Genomic DNA, 17855 nt, shown 5'->3' on the forward strand with positions numbered 1-17855 from the left:
CACATGGGTGAGAAAGGATGACCTGCATGCTCGTTTCCTCAGTCTGTGCCAGGGATCCTTTGCAAAGGAGCGAGCCCTTGTGGAGAGGGTACCTGCCAAGGCCCCCTGGAGTCAGTCCCACCTCCCTCTGGTTCCCACCTTCCGCAGGTATCCACAGCCACCCACCCAGGGCAGGACACTTGGAGGGAGGTGAGAAGCACAGCAGGAGTCAATCAAGTTATTTTGGAGCAAGTATTGGCTCCCCACCCTCCCCTCCTGCTTGGTCACTTGGGCCCCACTCTAGTAAGAAAAAGACAACAGTAATTTTTGGTTTTCCAGGCTCATGCCTCCCTGGGGGCGCATGTCCCAATTTCTGTTGATGGCCAGTGGCTGGGGAAGTAGAAACTCCTGACCAACAGTCCGCAGTGCAAAGCCACTTATTTGATCTTCTCCATCCTTGGTTGGTTGCCCTTGCTGAGAAGCAGCGGGTGCTTGTGGGGGCTGGGGTGTTTGTGCATGGGGAGGAGTTCCTTTGGTAAAGAACCAGCTGAAGGACATGTTGGGCAGTCCAGTGAGAGAGGGTGGCTCCTCTTACAGCAGATTCTTTGATTTTAGGTGAGAGGAAGTGAAAGGGTAAATCCCTGAGCCCAGTGGTCTGGGTTCCTGCTCTGACGTCCCTGCAAACCAGCCCAAGGGTTAACGATAACCGAATGCCTGTATGGCTGCCTTACTGATGCCACGCAGGTAATGGATCCCTGACCTGTTTCCTTGTCCCTGTCTCTCTCCTCTTTCTCCACCTCCCCACCTCTCCTGACTTTTGGCCCAAGCCTTTAGACCTCTGGGTGGTCCTCTCATGCCTGTCCCCCAAGCCACCTGCATGAATTGCCCTGGTGATGCTGTGTGCTTCTTGCAAAGTCATGGCTTGCAAGCAGGGCTGACCTGAGCTCTGTGCACTGACCAGCAGGACCTCTTGGCAGTGACTTATGGGTGGGGTGAGGGATGGTGCATGGGCTTGTATGGAATCACTCAGGACCTCTACAAGTTTCTGGGCCAGGGGTTATAAAGAGAAGACATCAGAGGAGAATGCTACATGGAACTTGAACTTTGACACTTGCTTCTGTTCCTGTTGTTTTAGATCTATCTAGGAAGAGTCCAGTTTAGGTACCTGGAAAGATGGAAAATAAAAACAATGTTGTCTCAAACTGTATTTTGTTGAAGACTTACAAACGGGGAAAATCACGATGACTGGGTAACAAGTAGTAGCCTTACATTGGTTCCTGCTAAATCTTGTTAAGTGGCATCCATGGATTTGCTGCTTTTTGAGAGTTCTCTTAGTTGTTCTTCAGGGTTCAGTGAGCTGACTGATGATCCTAAGGCACTGAGGAATGAACTAGTTGACTGTATGTAGGGTTCTGGCCTCATGAGGCCTGAACAGGACCTGTCTTGGACTCATGGAAGGTGGTGGCTCAAGGGCCTTTGGTCAGCTGCTTGTGTGGCCTGGTGGTGAGTATCTGTGATTTTAAGGAGTGAGTGGACACATACATGCTCCTGATGTCAGCAGAAAGAATACCTATAGCCAGGGTATTGAAATGCCATGAAATAGATGGCTTCACAGAATGTCCTGGCTGACGAGGTGCAGGCCATTTTTCTGCAGGAGAGAAGTTATTTCTGGAAACTTGGATATTCTAGCCCTAAGAGGTTCTTCAGAGATGTGCTGTGGAATACAAATGTTGTCCATTCCTGCCAAATATAATGCCAGCCCAGTAGGCATTTGTTGGATAAGATTTCTGGCAACAAAGACAATTACCAGGATCAGGGATGGAAATTCATCTGAAGTATGTAGAAGTAACTGGATTGTATGACTTCTAAGGTCTCTGCTCAATTCTAGGATTTGTAAAAAAGGAGAAAAGTATCCAGGACTTGCTTGAAGGACTTGCTTTCAATATGGACAATGGCATCTGCGAGGACCCTTTCCCTGGCACGTTGCTACCAGTGCCCACGTGGCAGTTCCCTTTTATAAATCAGTCTGGAGTCCTGATTTGGTGACAGTTCTTCTCACTCACCTTTGCCTTCAACATGAGAGGTTACCGTGGTTAAAGGTCAGGGGTCTACTCTGTCAAGGGCCAGAGAGTAAATATTTTTTAGCTTTGTGGGCCACCTGGTCTGTGTTGTAACTACTTAACTTTGCCCTTGTATTTGAAAGCAGCTTTGGACAATATGGGAACAGTGATGTTATGTTCTAATCAAATTCCATGTACACAAACAGATGCCTTGTGGGGACGTAGCTTGCCAGTCCTTGGTTAAAGGGAAACAGGGGCTACTGTTAGAAGCAGGAAAGAAACATTAGTATGATTTGTCACTGGATCCTGTCATTGCGAGGGTCATTTGGAAAACAAAATTATATGAGAAATTTCAACATATACCTTAACATTTTAAAAGTACTTATTGAGACAAGTCAAAATATAAATAGGCATAGAAGAGTTTGGTTAACCACATAGAAGAATTGACAGAGGGGATATTGGTTCTTAATTATGGATTGTGTCAATTGCCCTCTGCCTCACTGCAGGAATCACTCTTGCTGGGCTGAGCCTTCTGTATCTGTGCCCTGTCCGGGTGAGGATGAGTGGGGAGAACCTTTGTGGGGGTCACTTGCCCCGAGGTCTGTGCTGCAGCTCTCTGCGCTGTGCCCTGTGTTCCACAAATCCTCCTCTACTCTGAGTGTGAGGACGACTTCTGGATTTTGCAATTAGGAGCTGCTGCTCCTTGGCCCTACAAGGGGGAAAGCAAAATGTGAACTGTTATTTTGTCACCACTGTGTTTCCTTTCCCCACAGAGAATCTTAGTTTAGAAATTTTTCCAAGCTAATGATCATCACTGACATATTAGTGACTACATCACTGATACTTGCCTTGTCAGCATTAGAAATCATTCATCTTCTAGGGACGGGACAGGGCAGGGGACCTATTGCTATGCCAGCGGGCAGGCTAAGGTGTGAGTCCATCCCTTGGCTCTGGAGATGTTCCTGGCCTGTTCTGCAAGCTCCTCAGGGGCCACCTGCCTGTGTGGGGACAGGGGATGCCCTTTGACACCTGCAGCAGCAGCTCCAGAGCCCTCTATAGAGCTGATGGCTATGATCCCTTCTGCCCCATGCTTGTTTCAGGAACAAAGGGATGAGGACTCGACTGGGATGCCTGTCTCACAAGTCAGACTCCTGCAGTGATTTCACAGCTATCCTTCCCGACAAACCCAACCGTGCTCTCAAGTGAGTAGTATGGAGCCCCAGTAGGATGCCCACCAAGGGCTGCTGAGTTGTATAACCTAGTCTTCTCTAGTGAGCTGGCAGCCAGATAACCAAGGACAATGCATTACTGCCTCTCAGCAGCTCCTGTGATATCCCTGATGTGAGTTGAAGGAAGGCGTAGCTTCACTGTGTCAGCATGGGGGCCCTTCTCCTCCTAGGAGAGCCGTGTCACGCATCTTCTAGGTGCTGGGGGTGTCGAAGGATACTGCTTGGTTCTACTTAGTTGTCAACTTGAGTTCTCAATCTGGAAATAAACATTGAAAGCTACTCTAAAAATATGCTTAGGTGCAGATAATCTGGATTCAGCGCCTGTTTTGTGCAGGAATTGTATTAAATGATGTCACAGATGTCACCTCGTTTCACCTTTACCCAGCTCTGGCATGGGCATCATTATTCCCTTTTCAGAGGCGAAGAACTCAAGGTGACAGCAAGAGACAGAGTCATGGGCTGAGTCTCGCTTTTCTTATTCCAACAGCAGTTTCTTTCTGGTGTTCCCATGACGTCTTTAAGTCATAATGTTACTTAGCTTTTGTTCAGATTGAAAACCAATACCCTGAATTTGCACCCTGAGGTTTTTCTAACCATTACTTAAGGATGTACAAATTTACAGCAACAGAATTGCAGGGTTCCAGCTGTAGTCTTCATTTGTCCCCCGTTGTTCCAATTTGTCCTCCTGAGCAAATCTTTGTGGTGGCTGAGGAGGAAGAGGTCATTTTAAAAAGATGTGTCTTCTTTCCTAGGAGATTATCCACTGAGGAGGCTACGAGGTGGGCAGATTCCTTTGATGTGCTTCTCTCTCATAAGTGTAAGTAGACGCTGGTCCCATTGCATGGTAGTAAATCGTCCAAGTGCCTCCCAGCCTCCATGTACTGGGCTGGGGTTACAGATGTTTTAAGTCCTGCGCTCACAGAGCCTCCTGACTAAAAGAACAGAAAAATAAGAAAATGGGTAATTTAATGCTTTGGCCGAGGTTTTCCTTTTCTATTTTCTGGTTCAAAGTCTAGTCCCAAAAAGCCTTCATCTTCTCAGCAATTTTAGTCAGAGAAGATTTAGTACCGGAGTCTGGAGTATAGGCTTTGATGAGCTGCAAGAATCTGGGTTCTATTCCAGATGTTGTTTATAAAATGAACTGACCCCTCCCTTTCCACCAGAGGACCTGGGGCGGAATCTTTACCTCCTAGGAATATTTTGTGCATTTCATTTTCTCTTGAGTTGACAGAATTTTGAATTGTCTTTTTTTATTTTTTGAGGGATTACTAACTTAGCCGCATTGTATTGTTTCTGAATAGAAAACAACTTCTGCTTTCCCTCATCTTCCATTTCTTCTTTCCTCAGCTGTTAATCTTTTGTCTCCTACAAAGACAGAAGGGCTTGTGGGTATTTCAGCGTGGGGAGGGTAATTTGTCATTAGTCAAACTTTCTTCTTTTTTCTCTTCATGAGCAAGTCTAGATTTGTTGGGCTTTGAAATCCCAGGCGGCATTCGGTGCACGGAGAGGCAGAGCAGAGGTGGGAGGAGAGAAGATGTTGTGAAGGGACAGGAAGGTTTCAGACAGACGTTCCGGGTTCCTCTTGAGTACGTCAGGCCAGTGCTGGGAGTCCAAAGTGATCTGGGAGCAGAAAGCTTTGAGCTGGTGTGTTGTTTCCACTTAGTTGGGGAACATGGTTTGGTACAATTAGGGCACTGTGCAGCTGGCTTAGTCACAAGATAGTTGAAGGGTCTTGACGGTGACACTGTGATTTTTAGAAGGTATTAGAAGTGAGTTTGCTTTCAACTTTTTGAACAGTTCCCTCCAACTCTGCCCTGATTCCTAATAAACTAATTAAAGAGTGCTTTTGAATAGATTTTAAAATCAAAATCTAAGAATAAGTACATATTGTAACAAGTAATTTTGTGAGGCAAAGAGTTACCTAAATATTTCAGCAGTTATACTTAGGCAGGAAAATAAAGTAGCATAGAAAAACAGCATATATAACATCTGGTCATACTCCAAACAGTACGTTTACACAATGAATTTGCCAAATTAATGGCATATGTATGGTAGATAATATTTAGGATTTGGCAGTAATGCTTTCTTAAAAAATGAGAATATTTTGATTATTTCTCTTGAGTCACATTTGGCTAAGTAAATGTCACTATCAATTTATACCTTCTTTTGTGGCTTGATTTGATTCAAGGTCATTTTGAAGTTCGATTTCTATTTCAGCCTCACAACTGATTTCACTTAGTTCAGATCCCCAAGGCTGTTTCTTCATTCTAAAATGGGGTTAGAATTACTTGACACCAGCATCCAGGAAATTTACTAAGTGGACAGTTAGAGGATTTGGGACTCTTTACTGAAAGATGTGTTGTAAGGGCATGGTGTATTAAAATAAATGATACTTTGCCATATGAAATGCAAAATAAATGTGCCTTGAGGATAAGGTTGTGAATTTTGTAGCCCATTTTTAATATTAAACTGTTATGTACAAGATTTATGGAGGTGAGGTTAGTGATTGGATGATTAAAATATATTTATGTCGTGGCAGTGGAATACCTGGAGATTTAAGAGATTTAATTTTGCTTGATTCAGTGATTTCTAGCTCTGAAGACACTTGGCTCTGCTTTGGCAGGGATGGTTTTGGTTTCTGGGAATGTAATAAGCCTTTTCTGAGATGAGGATTCTACTAAGGGGTTATGAGTTGACACCACTTTGTTGCTTTGTACAATGACTACAGAAACAGGCTTTTTGAACTTTGAAGTTCTATGATCTTTCTGGGAGTCTGATGTTCTGCTTTTTAATTTCTGTTTAGTACGGAATTTTTTTTAAAAAAAAACGGTAGTGTGAATGTCCTTGAGAAGAAAAGGATCTTTACTGAGGGATTCTTGGTAGAATTTAAAGCCTTAAACTGAGTGTTTACTACTCTGTGAAAGCTAAGGAGAGTTAGTGCCCAGGTTAGTTTAAAGGGTGTTGACAACTCTCTAAAAGTCTAAGTAATTTGGGTTGGTGTATGACTCAATTAGCCCGATTAAGCTTTTCCAGAGGGATTGTGCTTGTGCTGGTCCCTTAGGAGGTGCAGTGTTGATGAGAGGTGTGTGGAGCTTCTGATTAAGACAATCAAATGTCATGAGAAGTAAAGAGTTCCTGAGTGGGCTCCAGAAAAATGTTTGATCGTCTAGCAGCCCTCCTCGAGTTTTCTATTTAATAAAATCCAAAAGATTACTTTACCTGTTTCTCAATCCATAAAGCATCTTTGCCATCCTTGCTATGCCTGGGTGTTTGGGGCACTCTTTCGTTTTGAAAATGATGTGCTTAATATCAGTATGTGCAGAATCTGTGCTATGCAGCTGGGAAGGGGAACAAAGATAAAGAAGACACCGTCAATTCCTGATGGAGAAAGCACTCTGAAAAGCCTGGCGCGCATACCAACTGTAACAGGAAAAAAAAAAATACAGCGTGCTGGCTACACACTAGGTGGTCTCAAGATTTCAGACAGAAATCTGGCACCCAGCGTTCCTTCTAAACTCTGTCTTGTCAATATTAGAAGTCCTAATTGATCTGGGAGCAGAACAGTTGCTTTTAGTTTAGAGCATGGTTTCTATTTAATTCAGGAACCTGCTTTGGGATTAAATGCAGAGCACTAGCTGATAGGTGGCTTGGTGCTCCCGGTTTTGACCCAGCTCGGCTGCAGGATGGTGGGGTTACCTTGATGGAGCCCCCCAGTCTCTTAGAATTCCGTTTCCTCACCTCTATGTGGAGGATCAGGAGTAGGAGCAGGATGCATTGGAGGTTGGATTCTGTTCCACTCCTTTGTCCTAAGGTTTTCAGTGTAGCAAGCACCGAGCCTGGGCAATAACAGGTCACGGACAGCAGGTGGTTCGACTCAGTGCTGCCTGCAGGGTTATGTAAAATGCTTCAAAGCTGGAATGACTTCAGCAACCAGAAAAGGGACCAAAGGGCCCTCCTTGTCCAGGTCCCTTCTTAGCAAGGCACCTAGTGGGCTCAAATCTCAGGCAAAAAGGAAGTAATTTAGATAGTTTTTAAGGCTTAGCATTGAAATTATCTAGAAGGTAAATATTTGGAGTGGTTTTCTTTTCAATCGTATTTGTTTACCAGTGTAGTACAAAGAGGAACAGTTTCCAGGAAGGTCTGAGAGGAAATCACTTTCTAAGTGTTCTTTCTCTCTCCTTATTTAAGCTAACAAATGAAATGGAATTTGAAATTGCTGATAGCTTCATTGTAAGGATTTCTAATGTTTGTTAATTTGATATGTTTTTTCCTGTTTATCCAGTAACAATTAGACTTACCATATGAATTGTGCTTGAAGAATGCTTGAAGGGGTGTGTGTGTGTGTGTGTGTGTGTGTGTGTAAGCCTTTTCACCTGCCAGCTTTACCCAGGACAATGAAGACTTTTAGTTTATAAGAGATCTTTTGTGGCAGGTTGCTTCAGAACAGGAAGGAAACTGTGTGTCTTCCCTTTTATTCTTCATAAGCTTCAGGCATATGTTTGTTATTTTGTCCAGCTTTTAAGGGACATTCAGTCCTAAATGCTGAATAACTGAATAAATTCTCTCCTTTCCTCTTCTTCCTTCCTTCCTTCCCTTTCCCCTTCTCCTTTATTTCTCTCCGTCTTCTTCTTTGCCTTCTTCCTCCTTATTTTTTAGACTCATTCCCTTCTACTTCATGCCAAGGGCAGCTTACCCTGCATTTCTTCCCCTTCTCTCTCTTGCTTACCTGTGACCCCAGCACCTCACTGCCTTTATCTGGAGCTTAAGTCTTGCTTCTTTGTTTGTACAGGCACAGAGTGTCTATGCTGACTGCCAGGCCCTGAGGAACCTAGGTCAGTGGAATGGGACTGTTGAAAGCGCTTTTGCATTTGCAGTGTTATTACCTATCTCAGAGTTATTTTCTAAACAAAACCCATAAAGAGGCTTTTTGTCTTTAAAAAGTAGTCCATTTTGAGGTAATGATTGTGGTATGCAAAAGTACAATGACTTAAGTCAGTCAGAAAACCCACAACAATCAAAGACTAAATTGTCAGCTCATGAAATTCCGTAAATTATTCATCTAAACAGCCATTAGCACGAGAAAATATAGTTCAACAATTAGATTTCCACTCACAGGGCAACCCTGCCCGTATCCTTCTCTGTGTCTGAAGATTCTAGAACAGTGTTATTCAAAGAGTGATCCAAAGAAGAAGGCCTCAGTGCTGGTCAGGAGCTTGTGAGAACCGAACAATTTTGCATCCTGTCTCAGGTCTGTAGGCTCAGAATCCCTGCAGGTGGTCCTTGGGGTCTGTTTCCACCAAAGTGAGAAAAGCACTGCTCTCAAAAACAAATCAGCAAGACACAAAACTGGGGCATTCTGGTGGGGCAGGTGGCTGTGACTTTCCAAGACTGCAGCTTGTATTTCAGCTTTCCCTGGTCCTCAGGCATTGTGACCCTTTGTCCCTGGGAAGCTGGGTCCTGACCACTCGCTTCTGTGGTCCTTGCTTCTTTGTGCTCTTAATGAAAAGAATTTAGTAGAGATACCTAGATGGTTGTGCAGAAGTAGAGGTAGAATTTACTATAAAGGAGATATGTAGTGTTACACTTTCAAGGGAGAAGCTGGGCAGTGCCACGAAGGCATCTGAACTGAGTGCAGGTTTGGATACCTTTTTATGCACCTAAAAGTTACTTCTGGGTTCAGAGAACTGGAGTAATTATAATGCTTATAAGTTTTAAGACATTTCACTTAAAAGTTACTTTGGAACTGCAAAATGTCTTCCTGCCCTTTTCAGTTGGTCAGTGTTTGCTCTGGGGCTTTAATCATGTAAGAAATTTATGAAAGATTAAATTCTTAATTTAAACCAGGTTCCAGCCCGTGGCAAGAGGGTCTTTAAAGAATGTTTTCTTTCCTGATGTCACTGAGCTGTAGGCTATGACAGGCAGGAATGCTGTATGCCCTGTTTTGGAACTAGATGACCAGGTGGCCAGGTATGCAAAGGACTGTGCACATTGTGTAACTTTAAAATGTCACTGTGCTTTGTGGAAATGCTTTAGGTCTGAGACCTAACAAATGCTTATGTATGTATTATACTTTGAAGTCTTTGTTTCTTTACTTAACTGGAAATGCATACTATTTTGGCTCCCCCCAAACTCTCCCACCCTTGTCCTGCAGACCTGCTGGTGTCTAACTGCCTCCCCGACACTTTCAGTGGTATGTCACATGTCACAGACATGTGTGGAGGCTTCCACAGTGTATCAACAAATATGGCAGGAATGCTTTTGGAGAAACTGAGGCTAAGTGTTAGACATATTTATGTAATGTGGAGATGAGCAGGAAAGAAATTCCCTTACATGCCTGGCATTCTTTCCACAGCGCTGTAAGTTTATCTTGCACCGAGGCGGTGGGGTACTGTCAGCCTTTATAAAAGGAGTGCCTGGACTCTGTACAGTACCTCTTAAAAGTTTATTGTGAAAGGTCTGAAGGGAAGCAAATGGATAAGTTTTCAAAACCCATTTTGTCAGCGATGTGTCCATGGGCAAATTATGTTTTTTCAATAAACCTCACTTTCTTGTTCTGTAAAAGGGGAACATAAAAACTACTTTGAACTGTTGTGAGAGTTTGGTGTGACTGCTATTCAGAAATGCCAAATGTGGACTTGTACATAAAGGCATTTGATGAAGAATTAGCTATTTTTAAATTTTTTTTTTTTTTTTTTTTTTTTTTTTTGTCTTTTTCCTTTTTATTGGTACCGGGGACCGAACTCACGACGGCCTGCTTGCAGGGCAGGCGCTTATGCCGCTGAGCTAAACCTCCAGCCCCGCTAAACCTCCAGCCCCTATTTTTAAATTGTTTTTGCTATGACACAGTATAAAATGCATGGAGAAACCATGCGTTTTTGTGCATCCTCTATGTCCAGGAGCATGTCAGCTTCTTGATCCTAGAGGTAGCCTGAGGTAGCCAATTGCAGTTGGTACTAGAATCAGCAATGGGATTCATTCCAATCCATTTTGTTTACCCTTTGCCACCTGAGCTATTGGTGTCCTCTTCACACAACTTCCTGCTTCCTCTCCATGTGAGTGAGAGAAATCCATTGGAGATGGAGTTTCTAAAAACCCTGTAGGTAAATTTAACATGATCCCTTTTTAAGAGTCTGTACCATATTTCTCTGCACATCAACCTAAGAAATATTCTTGGGTACTTAATTTTTGAAATCCTTTAGGGTGTCAGTGAGTGTGTGTGAGGCTTGATAACACGTCTTCATTAAGGAAGTCATTTGTACATGTTAAACTTTCTCCTGTTAGGCTCATGTCTCCTCTGTCCCCCCGCTTAGTAGAGAGTTCCTTGCCAGTGTCTTACAGTAGTCACAGATGCAGGCCCTGCCTTTTTTTTGTTTTTTGATTGCTTGGCTCAGTTTCTGCTTGATAGGACAGGAAACACACACACACACACACACACACACACACACACACACACGAGAGAAAAACACGAGAATAGGAATTGTAAGGCCTAAGATCTCCTTCCTATTCTGTTTCCACATTCTAGGAATAATAAACTATGCAACCTCAGGGCATCATTCTTTGAGTGTAATGTAGGGTGTAATCACAGGGTCTTTCAACTCCTTTCTGGCACAAAAGAGCCTCACAGCCTTCAAGTCCTATTACAACCATAATATATCATTTTGCTATGTATATACTAACAAAGTAGAGATCATTGAAGAAAATTATGTTAATCACAAGACTGAACTATAATTAGCATACCAATTGCTTGCTAAAGAGTATCGAAATTGGCAATTGTTTGTTCCGTAAGCTCCCTACCTAAATCTTGCTTAGTCCCCAGTTATTTGTTTAAAAGCATTTACTTCATAAAATAAAACACACCAAAAAAAAAAAAAAAAAAAGCACCAACCCTGATGTTGTTCTCAGCACAAATTTCAAATCAGTGGCATGGTTCCAAATCAGAGGATTTGACTTCACTACCAGCACATCTATCTTGAATTTTATAAATGTATTTTCCTTTCCTGGTCTAAGAAAGACCTTGGAACCCATTCACTGTGCTATTTTCTCCAATTGATCAGGAATAAAAGATGACTGTGATCTTTGGGAGAGCACTTTGGTAAACACAGAGCTGAAAAAGAATCTTTTATTCTTGTGATCTTGTCTGGGAACTGAGCAAGGCTCAGGCCCACCCCAGTGCCAGCTAAATTGGGGCTGCTGGACCTTGAACTGTTACCTAAGTCACCCTCCCTGCCACACCAGCTGCACGCTCATTCATAGTGACCCAGTTTCTCTCCTTATGTAAGCACCCTGCATCAAAGAACTAGAGAGAGAAAGCCGGCAACTGGCAGCATGTGATGCCACGGTGTGCTCTCTGAGAGTCTGCGGATGCTCTACAGGATGCCAGTATTTTCTCCTCTGTTTCAGGAATCCATGATGCAAAGCTGGATGGGCACTTAGCTTAGAAAATTTATTGTGTTCTTGGAGCCTTGACTTCTCAGAGTGTCATTCAGAGAAAACTCAAATGAAACGAAGGTGAAATGACTACAAGGCAGATCTTCCTGCTCCTTTCCCAATTTCTTAAACTGCTCACCACCTCCCCTTTTAAGTCATCAAGGTTGTATTTGGCACTAGTGAAATTAGTTGCATTGTACAAAAATCACAGTCACTAATGTGGATTGGATCTGCGTTCCTTGTTTATGTGTCAGTTTCTGAGTGTGTTTGCATGTGTGAACTCCTCACACTCCTGTGACTTTCCAGAGGAGGTGCTAATAATCATAACTGCATTTTACAGATGAGAAAGTTGAGGCACAAATAAGTTAAATCTGTTGCTCAAAGTCATAGTTAGCTAGTATACTTAAAACCTGAACTCAATTCCCTGCAGAATAATTTTGGTGATCAAAGAGAAGTCACTCTTCCCAGTTGCCTGAAATCAATGGAAGTTGTGGTGCAGGGTTCTGATCCCTGAGAATCCTGTCCCTGTGTGTGGGGCACATGGGACCTGGCAGAAGACACACGGCCAATGCAAGACATGGCCATCGTGAGTGATGCCTGGAGATGCTGCTGGGCCTTTCAGAGCTGAGCCAGCTGCCTGCCTGTGAGCCATCTGCAGTTTATGACAAGCAGAAGGCCAGGAGAATGTCCCGGTAGAGAGAAAGGGGAATGAATGGAAGGACAGAGGAGAAAAAGGGCAGGGGACTGAAGAAAAGGGAGAGGGGGTAGGGCGAGATGTTGGACAGTCAGAGAAAGGAGCAGATAAAAAGCTTGCTGGGAGGACGTGTGAGGGAGATGGAAGGGGAGAAAAGATGTAGATTGGAAGAAAAAATCCCACTGGCCCTGGTCCCATGCAATTTGTTTACTGCATCGCTTCAGCAGGAGACGGGGCCAGGTGAGGGGCGTGTGGTCTGTACACAGGAGCGTGCTGCTGCCATCTGCTCCGTGTCCTGCTCCTGTGGGGTGGGCACCTCCCACCCCTTCCCACTTCCCCTGCTCCACGGTGACCCTCCAGGGCCTGCCTGCTCAGCACTGGCCTTGGGACCATAGAAAGGCTGGGAAGGAGCTGGGCCTGAGCGATGGGTGGCTGGAGAAAGTGGGTGAGCGGAGGAGGGGCTGAGGGAAGGTACAGTCTGTAGTCTGTGTAGGCCTTTGTGATCTTTGTCCTTTGGGACATCTTTGCTTCAATCTTTCTCTGCTGCTATTAGGTCCAGACCCTTCAGGAGGGCCCATGGGAACAGGAACATTCTCTCCTCTTCTCCATCTCTCAAGTTCTGTCTTTGAAATCCCCAGCCACTTCCAAGTGCCATATTTTGTTTGTCCTCCTGGTCTTTTTGAGCCCTAATTCTGGAAATGCAGGCTACCAGTTGGGCTGAGAAAGACTGAAAGAGCCAGCACCTTTGAGTATTCTGCGGTCCATGGTTGGGAAAGATGCCTGTCTGCTCTGGGGAGGGCCACAGCACCTCCGAGAGGATGATTTTGTGCTCTCTAAATGCAAGAGCAGAGATCGGGCTGGACATCAGTGCTGTGGGAGAAGAGAGCACTTTGGCAGGCTCCAGGTTCTTGGGGGTACCTGATGGCCTCAGTTCTCACCACAGAGAAGATGATGGCAGGTGTCCTCCTGCTGGAGAAGCTCCAAGTCTGGCAGCCAAATGGCACATTTTCAGGGCTGCTGTGTACATGTGTTCAGTGTGTTTGCCTGGTTGGAGTTACTGCCCATCCCTCCCTGGGGAGGTGACATTCTGAGACTTTCCAACCATTGCCAGAGGAGAGGCAGGTGGAGCGGACTTCGAAGCCATGCGGATGTGTGTGCAAACCCAATCATTTCCTTTTCCTAAAACAGAGACCACAGACAACTCAGTTCCTCATGTCTTGCTTCCCTTTTTTGCAAACAAACTTGTCAAAGAGCTAACATTTGTTGATTGCTTGTGAGTACTAGGCGCTTTTTGTGGATTGGCTCATTTGATTCTAGTAACAACCAAATATAGTAATTTCTGGTATTAAGTCCATTTTAAAGATGGTCTTCAAGATGTTCAGGTACTTTTCCAAGGTCATGCAAAATTCAAACCCAGGGTGTCTGGCTGCAGATCCTCTGTCTTCTTTCAAGAATAGGGTTGATGTAAAGACAAAGTTGGTTAATACAGGTACTGTGGACAGCATAGAATTTGTCTGGAGTAAGTCCTCAAGTTATAACTGATGATATCAGTGATGAGAGGAGTGGAAGTAAGAAATGGGGCCACAATCAGCTAAAAGCAGTGTCTGACATGAATGTATGGCGGGGCATAGAACCAAATGCTAACTCTACCTGGGAGGGCTCACCCAGTCCAGTGCCCCCTATGGATGAGAGTGCTGAGACCCAGTGAAGAGCAGTGCATCGTCTGAGGTGGCACAGCTAAGTACAGTCCTGGCTCTGATCAGGACTGGTGCTCCCAGCTGAGACCTGTGGTGTCTGCCCAGGTGGGACCTGTAGTCTGTAGTAGGCTGCCTTCTGAAGCTACCCGCTTCAGAGTGCCCACCTGGCTGTGAGTTTGCTGCGTGTGTTACTCTAAGCCACACGCCGCCGAGGCTCAGCTGTCTGCAGGGGAATTCTTTGACCTCTGCAGTCTAAGCCCATTCTTGTCGTGCTTTTCTTTGCCTTTCAGATACCTTCCATCCTTCTCCATTTCTCCCCACCCTGCTTGTTGCTGTCTTTCATGGCAGTGTCGTCCTCCGTGGTGTTTCTTATGGCCTTCTTGTCTTGCCATATATGGGGCTCTTCACTTCAAGGTGCACTGGCCAGGTGGTCAGTGGGCCCTCCCGTCCCCCAGACCTGGAGAGTAGACCACTGAAGCATACACGGATGCTGGCTTTGCGGTTCGGCATCCTTGCCGCTTCTAGCTATGGGAACTTGGGCGAGCTGTTTCACTTTTCTAAGCTCTGTTCTTCTCTCCTTTAATACGGTGAAAACACCAGGCCCTATGCCATTGATTGCTATGAGGAACAAGTACTGTAAGTCTCATAAGGCATTTGGTTTGGTGCTCATTAATACTCGCTGTGGTTATGGAAAATGCTTTCTCTGACTCCAACTTTTAAACAAATTCCTTCTATCTTTCTCCTCCTTTTCTTGATTCCAACTTCCAGTTCCTAACTCCGTGGTGTTTTCTAGGTTCAGGGTTTATTCACCAGCCTGGGTCGGATGGTCCTGTCTTTGAATGGTAGATGGGCTCCTAAGTTCTTACTCCCTTCTGGTGCATCGTTATCCTCTCCAAGACTCAAAGCCTGGGATTTTACAACTGTTTGCTTTTGCCTACCACACCCATATTCCTTCTCCAAAGGTTGCTCTTCCCAGTTCTTCCCACTCTAGGTGTCTTTACAAGGCAGGACATGCTACTCTTGTCATTGTTCAACTGAGTATTTTAAATTATTCCTTGATATTTGTTACGTTAGAGTAGCCTGAAAGTTCTGTGAGGTGGGGACGTTGTATGATTTGTTCATGCCATGGCTCTAAAATTTAATACCTTTAAAGCAACCTCATCCTAAACAAACAAAGATCAAGGCTGTCCAACTTGATGTCTCCCCACTACGTCTCCTTCCTGCCCATCTTTCTCTCTTTACCCACGGCTCTTTTTCCTTACTTCTGCCCTCAAGAAAAACAAGTTCTTCCACTTTTTGGTCTCTCTTCTCTAATATTTGTCTTCTTTCCAAATACTAGTATTTCAATTTTTGATCTCCCCTCTTCCCTTTCTTTTTTTGCCAAATGCTTCTGCAAAAATACTGCATTGGAGTCATGTGGGCACCTGGTTGGCACCCTGGCCCTACCAGCTGTGTAACTGGGCCATTTATTCAACTTCTAAGCTTTAGTTTTTTCCCAAAGGAAAATGAGACTGATATTATTTATGGATCAACATTGTTACAAAAATAGATTGAATTGAAGAAAGCATGGCAGATAGTAAATAAAAATATTTCTGCCCATACCCAAAATAAATAAGAAAACATAAAATCCTGCCTTCCCTACCTAGGCGCTTTGCTAATAGCAGATAGGAACTTTAGTTTCCTGCTTAAAACTAGTAACTTCCCTGCAGTTACACGTAGCCTTTCCTCTTGTCACCATCCTAATTTGGTTCCCAGATCTACATTTTCTGCCTTCTGAAGTGCCACATTTCCCCCTCTCTAGTCAGCCCCTTTCTGTCCTTTAACTTCAAGTCCTCATCAAATCTTTTCTGATCAGATCCATATGTAATATACCCAAAGCTATCTTAAAAATAAGCAATAAAACTCCTTCCTAACCTTCTGTTTCCTTCTGGCGATGTCCAATCGCTCTGATTCCTTCTCTGATGAATCTCTTGCAGGAGGCGTCTCAGTGAACTGTTTCCAACCTGTCCTCTCCTTTCCCTCTCCACTTACTGCAGTGTGGCCAGGGCCCATCACACCATTCACCACCACTGCCCTTGGTCACTGACTCTGTGACCCCTCTCAGCCCTATCTGGTTTGGCCTCTGGATAGAACTACACCCACTGGCCACTTCTCCCTTCTTGCAGTGTTTTCTTCCTGGCTTTCTGTAGTACCCAACCCTTTTATCTTTCTGGCTCTTTCATAGGCTGCTTGGTGTACATTTATTCTAAAATTATGTCCATATATATATACTTTTACTTTTAGATCATTTTTTAATGTTTCTACATATGAGAGAAAACATGTGATACTTGTCTTCTGCGACTTATTTTGCTTAACATGATGACATTCCAATTCCATTTTCCTTTAAATGATATGATTTCATTCTTCCTCATAGCTAAGTAACACCCCTTTGTGCATACACACCATATTTTCTTTATCCATTAATCTGTTGATGGATTTCTAGGCTGCTTCCATATCTTGGCCATTGGGAATAGTGCCTTGATAAGCATAGGAATGCAAGTATCTCTTTTGTATAATTTTTAGCTATCTTATTACTAGTAAACACTAGTCTTTCTAATTACTCAATAAACTTTCTTAATTCTCCCCTTCATGTATGTGGTTTCCTCTTCCTGAATTCTCCATATGCCTCTTCCTTCTTTTGTGGGGTTTCTTTGTCCTCACCTTCCTGTCACTATGTAGGAGCCTCTTCCTCCTGCAGGTCTTCCTTCCCTATTGAGAGGGACTCCAGCACCCCTGAGGATCCCTCCTTGCTCCTTGTACTTTACCTGTCATGTAACTTAAGGCCCTATGTCAGAATCACCATAACTATGCTTTCTTGCTCAGGCTGCCCTTTGATAGCAAGTGCCACGTGTGAGACCACTTTGTGTGGTCTCCCCATGCCTAACAGAACACCTGGGTTGCCCAAGGGCTGGATGAGTCAGTGGAATGGCCTCGCCATGACTTTGGATCTGGAGAGAGTATACTTTGTCTTAAGCTTTCTGCTACCTCTCATTAGTGATGTGAGATCAGGCCAGTTGCTTCTTTCAGCACCAGCTTCCTCCTCTATAGTGGAAGGAGCACACCACATTCCCGGGGCACACTCTTCAGGTGTAACCTCTGTAATCCCCGCAAAGACCCATCCACGCAGGGGCCATGATGAAAAGAGATTATCTATGTACCTGTCTAGCTTGGGGCAGACAGAATTTCCTTAGCAGTCAGTACCACAGAGGAACGCAGGAATGCGATATCTGTTCTTAGTTGAACTACATTCAACTTGATCAGGAGCTTTTACTTTGTTTAGTGAAAAAAAGCAAAATCTGATACAAATGGCAGACTTTAATTCTCTCATTCAAGGAAGTTAGTTTCTTCTGACTTAAAAACAGCAGGCTTGGACTGGGGATACAGCTCAGTGGCACACACCTGCCTGGCAAGCACAAGATCCTGAGTTTAATTCCCCGTACCAAAACAAAACAAATAAAAACAACAACAACGTCACAGGCTCTTGTGAGTCACTTCTTTCCTTTTCTGGATAAATTTAGAGATGTGGACATCCTTGTTCCCCTTTGCATCCCACTCCTTGACTACCGCAGAAAGTGTGTAAATACGGAGCACGTAGTGCCTGATCACACTCAGATGTGGAAGATAAAAAAAGCTGATCTCATAGACGTTGTGAATAGGATGGTGGTTAGCGTAAGTCAGATAGAGAGGGGAGAGAGACAGACAGAGGGAGACACACACTCAGAATATGGAG

The 17855-nt window shown here is 44.2% G+C and overlaps 1 protein-coding gene across 17 annotated transcripts in view; it reads left to right on the plus strand.

Annotated features, from left to right (window-relative positions):
* Window positions 1-17855, plus strand: part of Rgs8 (regulator of G protein signaling 8) — a 40847-nt gene that overhangs the window by 13836 nt on the left and 9156 nt on the right. For 9 of the 17 annotated variants that reach the window (XM_063240242.1, XM_063240243.1, XM_063240236.1 and 6 more), the window contains 4 exons: window positions 319-439; window positions 595-723; window positions 3140-3241; window positions 4021-4085. In XM_063240242.1, coding sequence (XP_063096312.1) covers window positions 698-723; window positions 3140-3241; window positions 4021-4085 — 193 coding nt within the window. In that variant the 5' untranslated portion in view covers window positions 319-439; window positions 595-697. The remainder of the gene's footprint in view (window positions 1-318; window positions 440-594; window positions 724-3139; window positions 3242-4020; window positions 4086-17855) is intronic. The other 8 variants (XM_063240233.1, XM_063240235.1, XM_063240234.1 and 5 more) reach the window with 1 other exon arrangement.

Source organism: Cavia porcellus, unplaced genomic scaffold (genome assembly GCF_034190915.1).
Source record: "Cavia porcellus strain 051 isolate PalLab524CR breed Dunkin Hartley unplaced genomic scaffold, mCavPor4.1 scaffold_29, whole genome shotgun sequence".
Classification (NCBI taxonomy): domain Eukaryota; kingdom Metazoa; phylum Chordata; class Mammalia; order Rodentia; family Caviidae; genus Cavia; species Cavia porcellus.